Source organism: Haliaeetus albicilla, chromosome Z, assembly GCF_947461875.1.
Source record: "Haliaeetus albicilla chromosome Z, bHalAlb1.1, whole genome shotgun sequence".
In the NCBI taxonomy this organism is placed as follows: Eukaryota; Metazoa; Chordata; class Aves; order Accipitriformes; family Accipitridae; genus Haliaeetus; species Haliaeetus albicilla.
Window position 1 is genome coordinate 5,723,416 of NC_091516.1, and position 16,591 is coordinate 5,740,006.

A 16,591-nucleotide genomic window follows, 5' to 3' on the forward strand; every position below is an offset into this window, starting at 1 on the left:
TACATGCAGGGGCTTATTTACTACAGTGTACATTTTTAAGCAAAAGTCTTATTATGTGTTATTATTGTTAATACCCCCAAAATTTAGAACAAAGTAATATTCAGTGTGAATTATATCTTGTGCAGAATATTTTTGGAAATACAAACATCACAGGTCAACTATTAGCTAGTATTGTATCCAGGCATTTCTTCAAGTGATAGATTAAAATCCAATCCATGAGTGAAAACACAGCTGAGAGGCTTGCAGATAATGAGAGCTGCCTTTACAAACCAAGGAATTTCAGAATTAACTTTTTTTAAGACATAATTTCAAGTTTAATTTTTAGTGTTCAGCTCTTCAATGCTTTTTTTAACAATAAAGTTGTGTCCTTAATAAATTCTTAAGTTAAAATAATTTGAACTCTTACATGGTCCCATTTATTTAAATGTGAATATTCCTTATTTCGGTTTATTTTACACAATAACAAGAAGCTTGTTAATCACTGCCATCTTTCAGGGAGGCAGGCATTGAGTGATGAAGAATATACTGAAGAAACTCCCTAACACATACTTCAACTACTCATGGTTTTGGTCCTGCATCAATTACAACAATGACTACTAACTTATAGCAGGGCCGACCCTCATGAAATGAATGCACTTACAAGTACAAGATGTTACATAAATATAGGGTTTAATGTTGGAGATTATTTTCTCAATGCGCTCCTACAAATTCCTGTACTTAGAATGAAGTTGTACCCTGGAAAATCACTGCAGACTGATAAAAGTCATGCTGCTCTGGTGATATTTTAGAAGGACAAGTTATTTATTGCTTACATTTTGAACACTCTGCAGACCATGATTAAGATTTCCAAAGAACTCCCACCAGGGACAGTCCCCTTATGGGTTATCCTCCTGAGTATCTTCGCTGGACTATTGATTCTTGCACTGCTTATATTTGCTTTGTGGAAGGTAAGATGCACATTCTTGTCTGCATGAAAATAAACAAATATGCTTAAATTCTGTGCCTTGTCCTTCTCGTAACTAGAACCTCACAGACACTAATATTATCTAATAAGTAGAGTGAAATTTTGTAGAAATGACAAAATAACTAATAACACTACATTTTTCTGATGTGTAATATGTAATGCTAACCAATTGAAACCTGTATTTCCAGTATGTTATGAAAAAAAAAAATTTTAGTATGATTAAGGGTTTATTAAGCTTTTTTTTTTTATTAGCTTTGGCTGTGGCCTTTGATAATCAGGTTTTCTCTTTGTGCTAGGTGCTAGGCCTGTGGTGTAAGTATTGCCACAAGTGGGCACTCTTCTCTAAGCTAAATATTTAGTTCATACTTGCTTTAGTAGGTTACAGTTTATAAATTTCAACATGCAGAATCTCTTGAAAAATTTGACAAGTATAAAATAAAGTATTATTTATTCAATTCAGTACTAAGTATTATTAAGTGGTTTAGCCTTTGACATTATGTGAGCATAACAATGATTCAGCAATCACTCACTATGTGTACTCCTGTTGTCTGCTTTCATGACATGTCTCTTTAGTTTTTCCATTCCAGGAAAAACAATGTTGTACTTCAGTGATAAAATATTAAATGACGTTTTACTGTACTGAAAGTATTAAAATAGTAGTAAGAACCAGCACATGAATGCTACCAATATGGGTTGTATGCTTTGAGAAGTTCTTAGTCACTTTTTTTCTTTTCTGCAGGCTGGATTTTTCAAGAGACCACTAAAGAAGAAAATGGAGAAATGAAGGGGGGACGGGGGGGGAAGCAGAAATTTTTGCTCAGGTCTGCCTCAAAAATGTTACTGTAAAATTATAAACTTAGATGCAGCGGTCACAATGTTTTCTAAACTCTGGTGCATTAAAAAAACAAGCAGCAGAACGACAACAAGCAAATCAAGCACACATGCAAAGGAAGAATAAAAAGTCTTATGGCATTTTGTGATACTCAAGGACATACTTTCAAGTGTTACTCACTTTTGGAGTAACTGAGTTCAAAGAATCTAATGGTTTTTAATATGGAAAATGCGTAATCATATTTTTATACACCTATGTAAGTGGAATCGTTTTTCATTCCAAATTATGCAACAAGTCAGCTTGTATGTAGCAATCCCAGACTTTTTTAGCACCTTACAATTTTCAAAAGGAAAAAGCATAATTTTCAAAATTTCCTCTTTATGTCAGTTCTGTGAAAGAAAACTGTCAGTTCATGAAGCAGAACATGCAAACTTTGAGAATGCACCAAATACTGTATGGTAACTGTAATGACAATTCAGAAGATAGAAGCACCTGCAGAATTTTGGGTGAAAATTACTGAAATACCTTGGATTTCGCTTTCTGCTCATTTTAGTGTGTCCAGCTGAACCTAGGATTTTTATGGTCAAGTGGACCATGAAGGATTGATCCACTAAATTACACAGCTGTTTGAACTTGAAACAGATTTTTGGCAGGCCTAAAAATGTATGCACAAAACATTCAAGCCCATTTGATTGCACACTGTACTCAAATAAGCAGGGGGATAATTGTATCTGCAAGTAGAAATGTCCATATTTATGCAGAAAATGTTTAGAGGTGCCCTGAAAGTTTGACTCTTGCTGTATATCTTGGAGTAGCCAGGAGGGTGCTTCATAAAATGTCACTGTAAATTTATTGTGTAGCTATTTAATCCAATGAGTTTAAAGTGTACAAAATGATAATTAACAAAAGAGCACAGATAGGAAATTCAGCACTGGCAAGGTTCTTCTAGTATTATATGTCACACCTCATCTTTGTTACTTATGAGTTTAAGAAGTGATGAAGAATTTGCATACTAAATACGCACTTAACTAATGATGTTTATTTTGTGTCAAAGATTACAATTTTATATGAGAATACACTGAAATGTAGATAGCAAAAGATTTCTTTAAGAAATTTTTTTCTTTCTATTTAGACTATTTAGTTTCCTCCCTTCTTTCACATACTTGTCTTCCTTCCACAAGGATCTCTCCCCAGGGCTCTTGGCCTGTGCCTTATCCTTGAGAGCTTCCTATATTACTTGCAGCCACACAAAATGAACAGAAGAAAGTGGAGTTTTGCTGGCAAAGTGCAATGTTGCCTCAGCATGAGACAACTTGGTATTGATTGCCAATAGATCAGAAAATGTTGAGGAGACGTACTAAGTTCTGTAAGACCTACTTGTTTGCAGAAATACTTTGCCTTGCCAAGGAAGCCAGGAAAATTTGCTCCTTCTCTTGGTACAAAGTCACTGAAATGAAAAAAAAAAAAAATCATTGCAGTTTTCCAAAAGGTTTTAACTTAGCACTGACTTTATAGTAATAGCTTAAAGAGCAGTAATATATTTTATAAATACTTTTTTTTCTTTAAGAAGAGACCATAGATTGGGTTGAACATAGTGGCAAGAACAACTCTGGAAGTGTGCCAGAAGGTGCTTCACTGTCTGAAAGATGCTGTCCCTCTGCAGTCCCTTCCATTTAGTGCCTATATTAGAGAGACCAGTGATTGAGAAGGGCTGAGAGGTACGTGAATGCAGCAAGCAGGATTGAGTTTGAAAGTGTTTGCAATTTCTCCTTGTGTCTGTGGGAAGGGTGGTTATTTCATAACAACAGTCTGCTGAAGGTAGCAGCGTGACTCAGAGGAGAGGGCAAAGCCCTCTCTGGGAGCACTGTGGGTGGCTGTGCTTTGTGGAGCCTGGGAGAGCCACTGAGTCCGCAGACTGGCTTGCTGTGCTCATCTGCGCGCTTGAAAGTGCACCCTGTCTGAAGGGGCACAAGGTGAGTTGCCCTGGTTCTGAGCACAGAAGGAAGACTTGGATGGAAGCAAAAAAATTACATAGAGGGGTTGTGGGTAAAATCCCTGTTTCATTCACTGTGCAAGTCAAATAGTCCGTGAAGGAAGGCAAAAATCTATTTGTTGAACAGTGAAGATAAATTAACATTCGCAGAGGTGTTTTCAGTCCCATGTGAGATGCAGGTTTTATTTTAAGAAAACATATGATTGTGCCAATTTGTTTGAAAGGTTTAAATAGCACTTGTCACTGTAGCATATGAATGCCTCAGAATTGTAAAAGTTTTTTCCTTATAGTATCTCTGTAAAGGCATAGCAGTGCTGTTATCCTATTACGGTTTCGTAAAGGAACAGAATACGAAGGAATTGTGACTCACCTATGCACATAGAAAGTCTGTGGTAGCAGAGGAAATACTGTTATTTATTATTATACAGCCAGTTTGTTAACCATGAGGTCATTTTTCCTGGCTTCATAAAATTACTCAGAGGTTGTGCAAGCCACACATCATTTTTATGCAGAATACTTTTATTTTGTTTAAGTGTTTCACTTTTTAGTTATGATAAGCTGTTAACCAGAGCTTTTTACTTTTCTGATGACATTTCATGTCTCTTTTTAAAGCATAAGCCTAACTGAAAAAATATTAAGTCAATAGAACAGTCTACTTCCCTAGTTAAAGACTATGCAAAAATACATAAGTATTTTATCAATGCAAAGTATGTTTGAGATCAGTGTTCCATTCTTTTTAGTCTTGCTTTGCACTGTAAAAACAGTAATAAGCTTCATGTAACCACACTGCTTTCCTCTTCGTCATGATGCTTTCTCCCTTTTCACATTTGTCCTATTATCAGATTTTCAGTTATTATATATATATTTAAAATATGAGTATGTAATGGGGATACTGCTATAGCACATTATTCTTACACAGGCTAAATTAGTAAAATCACTGTTTTTATCCATAAGAGCCTTTCCACACAGTACTGCAAGAGCAGTATTTTACATCTTTTCACTATGTACCACAGAAAAGCCTACTGAAAGCAATATTGCAAACATCAGGAACATCTCAGTGAAATTTGGCAGGCAAAAAAAAAATTGGAACACCATGTAATCTGTTTTGTTCCTATAAAAAGACACATTAGGGTTGTAATATGATTCTAATAACTAGCAAGCTAAACATTTTTTCATTCAAATAAAAGCCTGTAAAAATAATAATAATAATAATAATAATAATAATAATAATTAAAAATTGGGTCTATAACCAGAGCTTAAGCAACAGAGTGAGTCTGACCCAACTCCGTTCCTAACTTCAGCATTGAAGTAGCTAATCTTAGAGGGAATGGACAAGCTACATTTCTATAGCATAGAATTTCTCTGGAAAGAAACAAGAGCTTTAAACCATCACTCCTGCTTCAATTTGAGGCTGTTTTAAAGGTTGTTGATCCTGTTTGTAATTTTAGAAAACTTAGAAAACAGCATCTACATTAGAGTGATCTCCCTGGGCTGCTGCTTATGTTCCTGCGGTTGTCTGGTGTCACTCGAGGTCTGTATTATGAGCCCTTGCTACAGACACAACCCACATATCCTGACCCCTTACCTGAACCATTTAGTACATATCCTGTGCTGAGTCATTCTGAGCATGATGGTCCTCTTCTGCAGAGCCTGAGTCAGGGGAATCCACCTTCAACTGGAGCCAAGAGGTTTCATCTCACTTGGCACTGAGAGGCTGGAGTTAGGGTCACACTCATCTAATAGATTTCACATAGTCTAATTGTTTTAATTTCTTGAATTAACTATTGTATAGATGATGATCCCATTCAAAAATAAAAGCAGAGCAAGAGAATCAGAATGTACTGTTGTTAATTATACCACTTAACAGGAATAAGAGGGAATTTGCATCCTTTTTAAGAAAATCACAACATTCTGCACAGCATTTTCTTTTTCCTGTAAAATTATTCCATGTGTTTTATTGATTAAAAAAAAAATAAAGAGTCTAGCAAGCCTCCTTTGTAGTTTGTTTGCTTTTCACTGATATAAGAATAATATAAAGGCATCTTAGTACCTAAAACCAAATCCATCTACTGGTCAATAGAAAGCTATTGTAGAAACAGCATTCTTGCACAGCATAACATGAAGGCAAGCTTGAATGTGGTCAAGCTGTCAGAAATACCTTGCCATTAATTGTATGGATTCTGTACTGTTGTGGTTTAAGACCAGCTGGTAATTAGGCACTACGCAGCCACCCTCTCACTCCCCCCAGTTTATGTACTGAGCATGATGTTCTATAGTACGGGGTATTCCTTTGGCTAGTTTGGGTCAGCTGTTCTGGCCGTGGTCCCTCCCAGCTTCTGGTGTACCTGCGTGCTGGCAGAGCATGGGAAACTGAAAAGTCCTTGACTTGGGATAAGCGCTGTGTAGCAACAACTGAAACTTCAGTGTGTTAGCAACATTATTTTCACACTAGATCCAAACCACAGCACTGTACCAGCTACTAGGAAGAAAATTAACTCTATCCCAGCTGAAACCAGGACGTGTACTTACAGCCACATTTGAAAGTTTTCAGAAGACATGTGAGTTCGTGACATAGATTTGTTTTCGTGACATTACATACATAAAAGTTGAAGACACATTCATTCATCCAACCATTCTTCCTATCCAGTGATTTTTCTGTACAACTTACTCCTGTGGTCCAAATAGTCCATTGTCTTGGCAGAGTTCTAAATGATTCACGTCATCTTCCTTAAAGCCTACTAAACATTTGCATCAAAACTTCCTAGAAGACAAAGATTACACCTTTTATATCACAATTAACTTTTAGAAAACATTACAAACCATGTAATTACCTAACTGTTATCTCATCGGAGACTACTTTGATGGTGAATCACAATTCTCTAATAGCAACATCCTGTGTAGTCACAGGGGAGTGCTTACCGAATGTCCTACTCTGTGCATATCTGATCATTAGAGTTTGTTGGACATTTTCCATGGGAGTATTTAAACGAAAGTCAGAAAAAAAGCCACTTCTATTTTTGTTTGGTTTAAATTGCTTTTCAATGGAATTAGAAAAGAACTAGAATCACTTTCTTACTGCAAGAAGTGTAATATTATGTATCATTTGCACAAAACTGGATTATAATTCATTGTAATTAGCAGAAGCAACCCTAACACCTCACAGTTCAAGGGCAATAGCAGTTCATGCAGTGGGTGTGGTTTGAGCCCTGTAAGAATGAAGAGTCATAAAGATTAAAGCACTGATGAAGTTTTAGTAACAGCTGGCTGATACCACAGTTTAGACAGCACAACTGGATTCTGTTTAAAGAAGCGGATGATAAAGCGAGCTATCCTCAATGCAATAATGTTTTAATTACAAAGACTGACACCCCAGAGATACCGGCCTTTGCTCATTCAGTCAAAAAAAAAGGGTGAATAAAAAACCCTCAGGCAGATTTTAATTCTGACTCTAGTACAGTGGGGCATAGTGCTCCTTTACTGCTTTTCCCCTCTCATGCACTTACCCTTCTGCCCTTCTCCTTTTCTCAGTGTTGTAAGTCTTCTCAGAAAGGACAGACATTCCTCAAGGGCTCACTGAATGTTGCACCTCCCAGGGATTTTCAAAGAAATGGGAGAGAGAGCAGAAGTATTCAAAGTGGATTGCACATTTGGATCTGGTGGGCAGGCTGTCTTGGCATACTTTGTCCATCCCCTTAGCACACTGTTCACTTTCAGCAGTGGCCATGGTGAAATCCGGCTTCTCAGTTATGGTTCAGTTTGATTTGGTACTAGAAGTTCATATTTATTGCAAAGCTTCACACATCTGGTTCAGCATTACATATGGTCCTTAAGGTTCATGCATGTTAAGGGTGCTATTGTTCTTCCTCCTGGGTTAAAGGAATAGGATCTATCTATCTCTCTAGTGAAAGTTTCTTCATACTGTCTTCCATTACAGAGCCTTTTCATCTTATCAGAGAGGATAAGATGAAAAAAACATAAGATCTCCACAGTTTTCCCTAAAAAGCATTTGAACTTTTGCAATTTTGTGACAGTAGACGTAGTCTGAGAAAACTAATTCATTTGTTTTCCTTTTGGGAAATTGTATACACAAACCTTCTGAGTATTCTCATCTAACAGCCCAAATTAATAGCCATTAATAGCTCAATTTCCTGTTTGCCAGCTCATAAAGTCTCACTGACAAGAGCTTATTACTCTGGCCTCAGTCATTTTACACTATGCCACAACAGATGCTATTGCATCTCAAAACTTCTAGGGTTCAGCTGAAAATTCCCATGACCCTGTTAGCCAGAAAAAAAGAGTTCTGGTGGTATTGGTGGTGTATGTTTTGAGACTCTCAGGAGTGCTGAGCAACTGAGTTGCTTTTTGCCATTTATTTGAGGGATCTGCCAAAATTAATTCACAGTCTCTGGCCTCCTTTATGTCATGAATTTCCAGTATTTAGAAAGATGCCTATAGGTCTCAGCAAACAGCCATTAGCAAGTATATTTAGAGAGCAACATATGTCTTACAAGATACTGCTGCAACATAGTTCATCCCTTTGTATAAAGCACCTTCAGGTTTCATTCCAGTTATTGAGGGCTGGCCTGTTTGCCCCCCCAAGAGAAGTTTTCTTACAGGATGAGTAAGATTTCTGCAATCTGATAAGGAACACTTTTGTACACCTGGTCAACTAGAGAACACTTGATCCCATTACCACATTTTATCCCCTACCCACCTGTCTGATGATGTTTAACTCAAGGCTTAGTAGCTAATGGTAGATAATGTAGCAAATGATCAGTTGAGAATAGGTCCATAACTGTATATACAGTTATGTATATAACGAATGGTATTTTTTTACATATTCAGGATTATTTTTTACTAGCTTAACACACTTAAGCTGCAAACAATATAAGAAAAAAAAAAAAAGAAAAAAAAAGAAAAAAACCCCAAGCAATGCATCACGACAAATTAATCTCACTTAATTAATTTAAAATTCAGTGTGGTTCAGTAAAAATTGTTAAGGGAGTCAGGTTTGCTAAAAAATGCCTACCAAATGACTGAGCAACTTTTTATGAGAGGCAAATAAAAAGGAAGAATGGATAGGTCTTAATTCCACAAACCAGAAAACAACTACTGTGTTTTCAAAATAGAATTGTCAAAAATGTAAATAAAGGTATATTCTGAGGAGACAGAGGTTCTCATCTTCTCATCATGTGCTTATAACTCCTGTCTAAGAAATATTTTCAAGATACCCACTATTTTTATGAGTTCAAGTGGTTGTTGGACCTGTATCAAAGTTAATGCTTTGGTAAATGGGCTGAAGTTGCTGGGGTAACACACTGGCTGCTGTAAAGAGCATGAAATTACGTAGGCTGCATTAGCAGGCTCCCATACAGGTCCTCACTTTTGGGGATCACAGGTGAATGGGAACATTTCTTCACTGGGTAGCGTATTTCCCATTAATATAATTTCCCCATGACAGGCACAAGCTTTGCTCACCTGGAAAAAGAATCGGTAAAAGTATGTATATTCTCTGTGCTAGGCAGGACATAGTTCAGTCAAAACAGCATGAAAGGGGTAAATGTGTGCTGGTACATCTAGAGTAGGAAGCAGTGCTGCAGATCAGAAGCAAGACTGGAGCATGATACAGCTATTGCTAAGGATATGACACCTGCACTACATGCCTTTTGAAGGTTTTACTTTGAACCCTGTCTTGAATATCGATTTAATATTTATTTTTCAGAGGACAGCCTCACTTTAAAGGACATGAATATTATTCCTGCAGGACTGCTCTTCAGATCAGAACACTGGCATACTTGTCTGTGCCTGTAGTGAAAAGGAGCACTGAACTACCTACGGCTGCTGTGTTTTCTCCCTAAAATCCTGATTTCTTCACTATTCAATCCCATTTTGTCCCTCCAAGGTTCATATTACTCAGTTAAGAAACCAAGTGCATGCTGACCTGGCCAGACTTTCAAACATTTTGCCATGGTCTACGTTGAGTCTTTGTCATCTCTATTAGCCCTTTTCTGTTCATTTTTAACAGCTTTTGTGGAAAACAGGTTACTTGGTTTAAAATTTTTACTCTGGGTTGGCATGTGTAAGGTAGGTTACTCTGGATAACCATGTAAGAAAAAAAAACAACTTCCCAAAGTGGATTTGGATGATTCTCAGAGAACATCTCAGAGGGTTTGAGATGCATGGGGAGATAAAAGAGGCAACTCCATGGATTTTAAACTGATCTTCCTTTTGTCTGCTTTTGTAACTTCTGCAACTTCCTTTGTGTCTGTCTCTGTGTGTGTATGTCAGCTTTCAGCCACAGCAACCCCCTGACTGCTTCGTTACACCCTTGTACAAGTGCTAGTGCCGCCACAAGCAGTGGAGTTTGGAATGCACAGCTGGGAAAAGAGATGACTGAATCCAGACTTACCTTGGTTTAACAGCACAGCCAAAGAGTGAGACAGAAAGAACACATCCCCTATGGCAGGCATGATCTGTTAACTGCTGTACCCTGCAACTTTTCAACTGTGAACACTAAGGTCCGGAACAGGCACTAAACATTGGGCTCAGTTTGCTTCACACAGAATGTGCAAGTGTGTGTGCCTGGGGAGGGGGGCTCGACACATCACTTTACACATTACTCTACAATGCTACATACTACTTCAGGTGTCTGACGCTCCAGTCCTCCTGAACTATATGACCGCCTTTCCCTTCAAGTCAGCAGCATAGTATTTCTGAAACCTACATAGAGGGAGTCTTGCTGCCTGAATTAGCTGTCCAGACTTTGCATGCAGAGGCTTTCAAAGGTAAGCGAGACTACAGGGTATTTTCAACTGTCACTAATCTTCTGCCCTCTCTGCAGATTCCCAGTAGGGGAAAGCAACAATCTTCTTAATAATACAATACAAAGAATACAGAAATATATCTCTTAAAGTCAAATCAGCCATGATATTCTCAATAATGGCTTGAAATTAAATCATAGAATGAGCTAAATACTAAAAATAACCAATCCTTATATGTACTAAGAAGTCTGTCTTCCTGCTTATTTATTATAATTAAATCAATTGAATAGAAAACTATAAATTGGCCCAACAGCAGAAACACATAAAAGAACTAATATTGGGTCAGACCAAAGGTCTATGCAGTAGCAAGTCCTGTCTCTGTCAGTCAAAGCAGACACCATGGGAAAAGTGTAAGACCAAGGCATGCAGGCAACCAGCTTCCCACAAGCACTCTTCTAGCCTCCAGCCTTTTTGGAGCTCAAGGTCTTCATAGGCTGGGAAGGTTTCAATGTGTTTAGCAATCCTTGGCGGATTTCTCTTGCCCAACCTTGAGTGGGAACCCAGGTTATCATTAAATATCTGCCACCCTAGAGCACTACAATCTGCACCTGCATGCTCCCCAGGAGAAGAATCGTCTTCTGTTTGTGCTAATCTTGCTATGTGGTAGCTTCATCAGACATCGCTCCCTCACATATTGTAAAAGACAATAAGAGTACAAATGACACCATCAGCCTGATCCATGCCCCTTCTAGTATATATTTACTATGTTCTTTTAAAAGCATCTCTTTTTCAGAGCAGAGAGTCCTAATTTACTTAATTAGCCCCGGTGCTGAGGTTATTCCCCACCTTCCTTACTCTGCCTCAACTTTTTCTAGTTCTACTGTGGCATTTTGAGATGATTTCACAAAAATTGCACAAAATGTTAAAAATATGTGGTTTAGACAGTACCATAGCAAAGTGCTGTTTTATTTTCTACTCATTGCCTAAATGATTCCTAAAATCTCATTTGTGTATTTTTGACCTTTTCCCGTTTAATTCCAAACCTGAATTATTACTAATGTCTAAACTACATCCTCATGGCTAATTTTAACATTTCCTTTTTAGATTTGATTTTTTTTTTTAGTAGCTTATTCTTTTTTCCTTCAGCACAGCCCTTAATGTAACATTTTTATTACAGACATCATGTGTCTGCCAAAAATAATAACTGATACTTGGTAGCCCTTCCCTCTAACATCTTCAGACAAAGGAGTGACCTGGAGCCATACACCTTGGCCTCCTGTCTGTAAATTACAGCACCTTCTCAAGAGCCCCTCCCAGAAATACATTAACAAAAAATTCCTCAGTTTTGCACATACCACAGACACTCTGATGCCGTGGCCACCCCTCACAGATGACAAAAATGGAAATACCTGAATGTTTTTCTGAGAAGGTTGGCATTAACTGTACATTTTGTCATCACATTAAAAAACTAGGATAACACCTACTAGTTGTAAAATTCCACAGTAAAACTGCTTATTAAGTATGTGTTCACCAGAGTATCTTTTAAAAATCAAGTATTTGCTCAAGTATCTTCCCTCTGCAACTTCTAATTTTTCTTGAAAATGCAAAAATTATAGTGATCTTTTCGTATTGGAACTGATCAAGCGACTTGCTTCCCACAGTCCTTACTGTGAAGAAGAAAGTTTGCTTGGCCTTTGCCAACAAAGTAGTTTTTTTCTAATGTGCAATTAATCTGTATTTGCATAGAACCAAGCCTGAAACTTTGCAAACTAGCTCAGGCAGATACGGAGTTTTTGGCAAGTATCCCTGTGATCACTGACAAGCAGACACAACAGGCTGCTATAAAACACATTGTTAAACAACAAGGACATGTAGAGCAAACGGTGTGTATCGGGCCCCATTTTATATTGCAGAGGTAAAGAGCACTAACCAAACTGTTCTCTGAATGATTTTTTGTGTCAGCGTAGGTGAACTATAATAAAGAAAACTTTTTCTGAATAAGTGTAATATGTATAAAATAACTGAAAAGCATCAAAAAGGTGAAATACTGCACAATATAGAAAACCTTGTTTTCTATAATATGCAATATACAGTTCAGGATTTATGAGGGTTGTTATCAAATTCCTTATAATATATTTAAAACAGAAGTATTAATCTAAGGGAATATTGTTAACGCATACAATAATTCTCACGGTATTTATTCTCCTATGACCTATTCTTTGTAGATACTGACAAATGTTGGTCTGAGAAGCAACACCCTGGGAGACGGCCTTTGTGTGTGAGAAACTATTTTTCAACATTGTGTCTGGATGAGGAAGAAAGTTTCATATCCTTAGGGTATATTTAGAATTAGAATGATGAAACTGAATCAAAGACATTGGTTCTTAGGAAACTGAGACATCTTAGTCTGCAGAGGTTATTTTAGGGTGGGACAGAGGGGTATTCTAGGTTTATTTCATCTATTAAGAAAACATTTTTCTCTCTGTTTTGGATTTTTTTCTTGTTGTTGTTATTGTCCTTTAATTAGTATCCATTAAGTAGTGTTCTTCCTTGTGGAAGTATGGATTTTCCTCCTTGTCCCAGAGCTGCACACATATTTATACACTCAGCGCAGATGGGAAGAGAAGGGGCTAGAGCTGCTCTCCAGGTGACAATTCGCCTGCTGGTCACTGGATCACACTCAGTACTGAAGCTGACATTTCTGCCTGAGGTAGCCGCTGCACCTTGAAGTTTGCAGGGCTGCTGTGGCACCATGAAGAAGAAACCCAGGGACCGCTCTGAGAGACATGTGAGTCATTTCTGGTAACGTCTGACCGAGGGATTCAGAGTTTGGAAGTGACAGTGTCTTGGGAAGTGCTCACGGCGAGTCCATGTGCACGTTCATGTGTTAGGATGAGTAACATGCCTGTGTGTCCTAAAGGAGTAAATACATGTAAGAAATCAATGTGAGTTATGCAGGGACAGGTCCCCGCTGTACTTCCACCAATGACTTTAACGTCTGGCGGAGTTTTCTTGAACTACACGATGTCCATAAAGAACCAACGTCCAAATAAATACCTGTTGAACAACGCCACCTGTTCACAGGCTTCTTCACTTTAACTTCCAGTTCAGATTCAGGATGTTAAAAAGAAATAAGAAACTGAGAGAAGATGCGTACTTTTATAGCACTCCTGAGATAAAAGGTGCGGTCACACTTAAATGACGATGACCTAGATGCTGAGAAAGGGGAAGGAAGGAAGCACTTCTCTTTCAATTTTCCATGCAAACTGTCTTTTTCATTACACAGCGTTAATGCCAAGAAGTTCAGAATTATTCAGCAGAAATCATTGTTACACAAAAGAATACATCCCATATGAAAAGCTAGCGCCACAGATTTTGATATTTACCAGAACTGTGGGATGGAGAAAGTGAATGTTTCTCAAATACTCTGAACACACAGTATTCAAACAGCGCTGACAAGGCTAGATAGGCTGAAGGCTGCACAGCACAAAGGTACCCTGCACTTTGCACTTCTTCCTGATTTCTTAGCGAGTTGAAATCCTCACCTCCCTTTTTTTACGGGCTTCGATTCACACTGTCTCCCCTGGCTACTGGCCTGGCACCGAAGCCAACGTAGACAGTATTTTGCACAGGCAATACATCCTCACCATCGTTGCCTACTTCGGCTCGGTTGTGCGGCAAGGCTTCTGGATCCTGTTACGCTCCTGCATAGCTGAGGACACATCCTGCAGGAACTCCATTTAAAGGAGAAGATACAGCCTCAGAGTCACTCAACGTGCCATTTAACACTCGAGGAAGACAGCCACTCTCCGCTGTAACGCAAATCCACGTCTTACCACGGCTCTGCACTTTTCTGACTCCGAGGCTCGGAAGGAGGCACCCCATGCACACCCGCCGCCCCCCTCCGCCCCCGCCCCAAGCGCTGTCTCAGGGTACCCAGGGCTGAGGCGGCAGGTCCTTCCTCCGCAGCCCTCCCCTTCCAGCGCAGCGCCGAGGAGCGACCCCGCAGCCTTGGGCAGCGCCCGCCGGGGCAGCGCGGGTGTCTCCTCTAGGGACTGAGACGGGGAGAACCGAGGGGGACAACCCGGCTGCAGAGGCTGCAGGGCACCGCCGGGACCCCGCCGGCGAGTACCGCGGGTGCGGGGCGGGGGGGGGAGCTGCCTCCGGCCGCTCCTCACCCGCGAAGCGCCGGGGGCGTGGAGGAGGAGGAGGAGGAGGAGGAGGAAGAGGAGGAGGAGGGGTATTTCGGGGCGGCGAGGAGCAGGTGGAGCTCAGTGCCGCCCTGGGAAGCGGCCAGCTCGGGAGCGGCGCCGGCTCGGCCTCCCTACCGCGCCATGGGCTCCGCGGCCGCGGCGCTGCCGCCGCTGCTCCTCGCTCTGGGTAGGTCTCTCTCTCCGCCCCCCTCCCCGCTCTGGGAAGGTCTCTCCGGGAAGGTCTCTCTCCCCCCTCCCCGCTCTGGGAAGGTCTCTCCGGGAAGGTCTCTCTCCCCCCTCCCCAGCTCTGGGAAGGTCTCTCCGGGAAGGTCTCTCTCCCCCCTACCCGCTCTGGGAAGGTCTCTCCGGGAAGGTCTCTCTCCCCCCTCCCCAGCTCTGGGAAGGTCTCTCCGGGAAGGTCTCTCTCCCCCCTCCCCAGCTCTGGGAAGGTCGCTCTGGGAAGGTCTCTCTTCCCGCCCCCCCAGCTCTGGGAAGGTCTCTCCCGCCCCCCAGCTCTGGGAAGGTCTCTCCCGCCCGCCCCCCAGCTCTGGGAAGGTCTCTCTCCCCCCCCCTGCCCCCCAGCTCTCGGAAGGTCTCCCCTCGGGCGCGGGGGGTCGCCTCCGGCTGCGGCCGCCCCTCACCGCGGCGCCGGGGAGGGGGCAGAGCCGGGCGGTGAGCGCCGGGCTGCGAGCGCCTGGGCGGTTTGTGGGCCTTGCAGCGTGTGTGGCTGTGGCCGCGCGTTGGAGCGCGATGCGTCGGCGGCGATTTTAAAGCAGGTTAAACCCCCAAACTGCTGGACTGGCGGGGAGTTCGCCTTTCCGTAACACGGAGCGTGCGTGCGCTGGAGCTGGGGGGAGTGGGTGCAGTTTGATGCGTGAATTTACAGGGATATGGTGGTTATGCCTTTTTAAAGGGGATGGTATGCTCGTTGTGAATGCTGTTCCTAATTTGCAGGAGTCCTGTAGGTCTGTTCCCACCCTGTTGGGCAGATGTCGCTCCTTGGAAAAGGACAGGGAAACTTGAACCATCTCCTCCTTCTCTTGGCTGACTAAATTGCCATTACATATCTTTTCCTGGGAATAATAAGCCATCATATTCACTTGCCATGAGCAAATTCCCAAGCACTTTCAGAGTTTTAATATTACTGTATACTCTCGCAAACCCTTAATTAGCAAGTCGCTGAAGAAGCAGCATAAAAATGAGTTTTCACTGATGAGCTGTTCCAACTTGTTCTTTCAGTAACTATAGCGAGCACCGCAGTGGAATGTGCGGCTGCAGGGTATGAAGTCAAACGCTGAAATACTAACCTTTGATGAGATACACAGTATACAAACAACCTGGTAATTTTCTTAAAAATAAAAAATTCTTGAAGGTATCAGTGGGCAAAACGTTCACTCTGAACTTTTTCTTAATCCAACCTTTATTCTCGTGGTTACAGTTGCTGCACACCAGGACCGTTAACATGCCCCGTAATTCATGGGGTCTTAAGACTTGCAAAGGTTTGTAGAGCGGTGCTGAAAGCAGAAGATAAGGACTGATTGCAAGAGGAGGGTTCCCCTGGCAATGAGACTGACAAGTGGGATAGGTCTGCCTTGTTCAGGCACTGTCCATGATTCGTCTTCATTTATACAGTTCAAAGCTGTCATTATTTTGATTTCAGATGTGTCATGACATTTGATGTTAGCGAATGTAATTGCTGAGTTGATACTCACTCACTTAGGCCTTTCTGGTCTTGTGGAAGTGGCAGGGAAAAGAAAGTTTCAGCACATGAGCACTTTCCCTGAGCGGTTTGGAGTCCTGCTGTGGTGGTAGTGTTGTAACTCTCCCTTAATCATTTTCAAATTGATT

At 40.9% G+C, this 16,591-nt stretch overlaps 2 protein-coding genes across 2 annotated transcripts in view; both read left to right on the plus strand.

Annotated features, from left to right (window-relative positions):
- The window catches only part of ITGA1 (integrin subunit alpha 1), a 77,120-nt gene extending 71,338 nt beyond the window's left edge, over positions 1-5,782 (plus strand). The window contains exons 29-30 of the mRNA XM_069776025.1: positions 831-947; positions 1,704-5,782. Coding sequence (XP_069632126.1) covers positions 831-947; positions 1,704-1,748 — 162 coding nt within the window. The 3' untranslated portion in view covers positions 1,749-5,782. The remainder of the gene's footprint in view (positions 1-830; positions 948-1,703) is intronic.
- Positions 5,783-14,794: 9,012 nt separating this feature from the next.
- Positions 14,795-16,591, plus strand: part of ITGA2 (integrin subunit alpha 2) — a 70,330-nt gene continuing 68,533 nt past the window's right edge. The window contains exon 1 of the mRNA XM_069776302.1: positions 14,795-14,930. Coding sequence (XP_069632403.1) covers positions 14,885-14,930 — 46 coding nt within the window. The 5' untranslated portion in view covers positions 14,795-14,884. The remainder of the gene's footprint in view (positions 14,931-16,591) is intronic.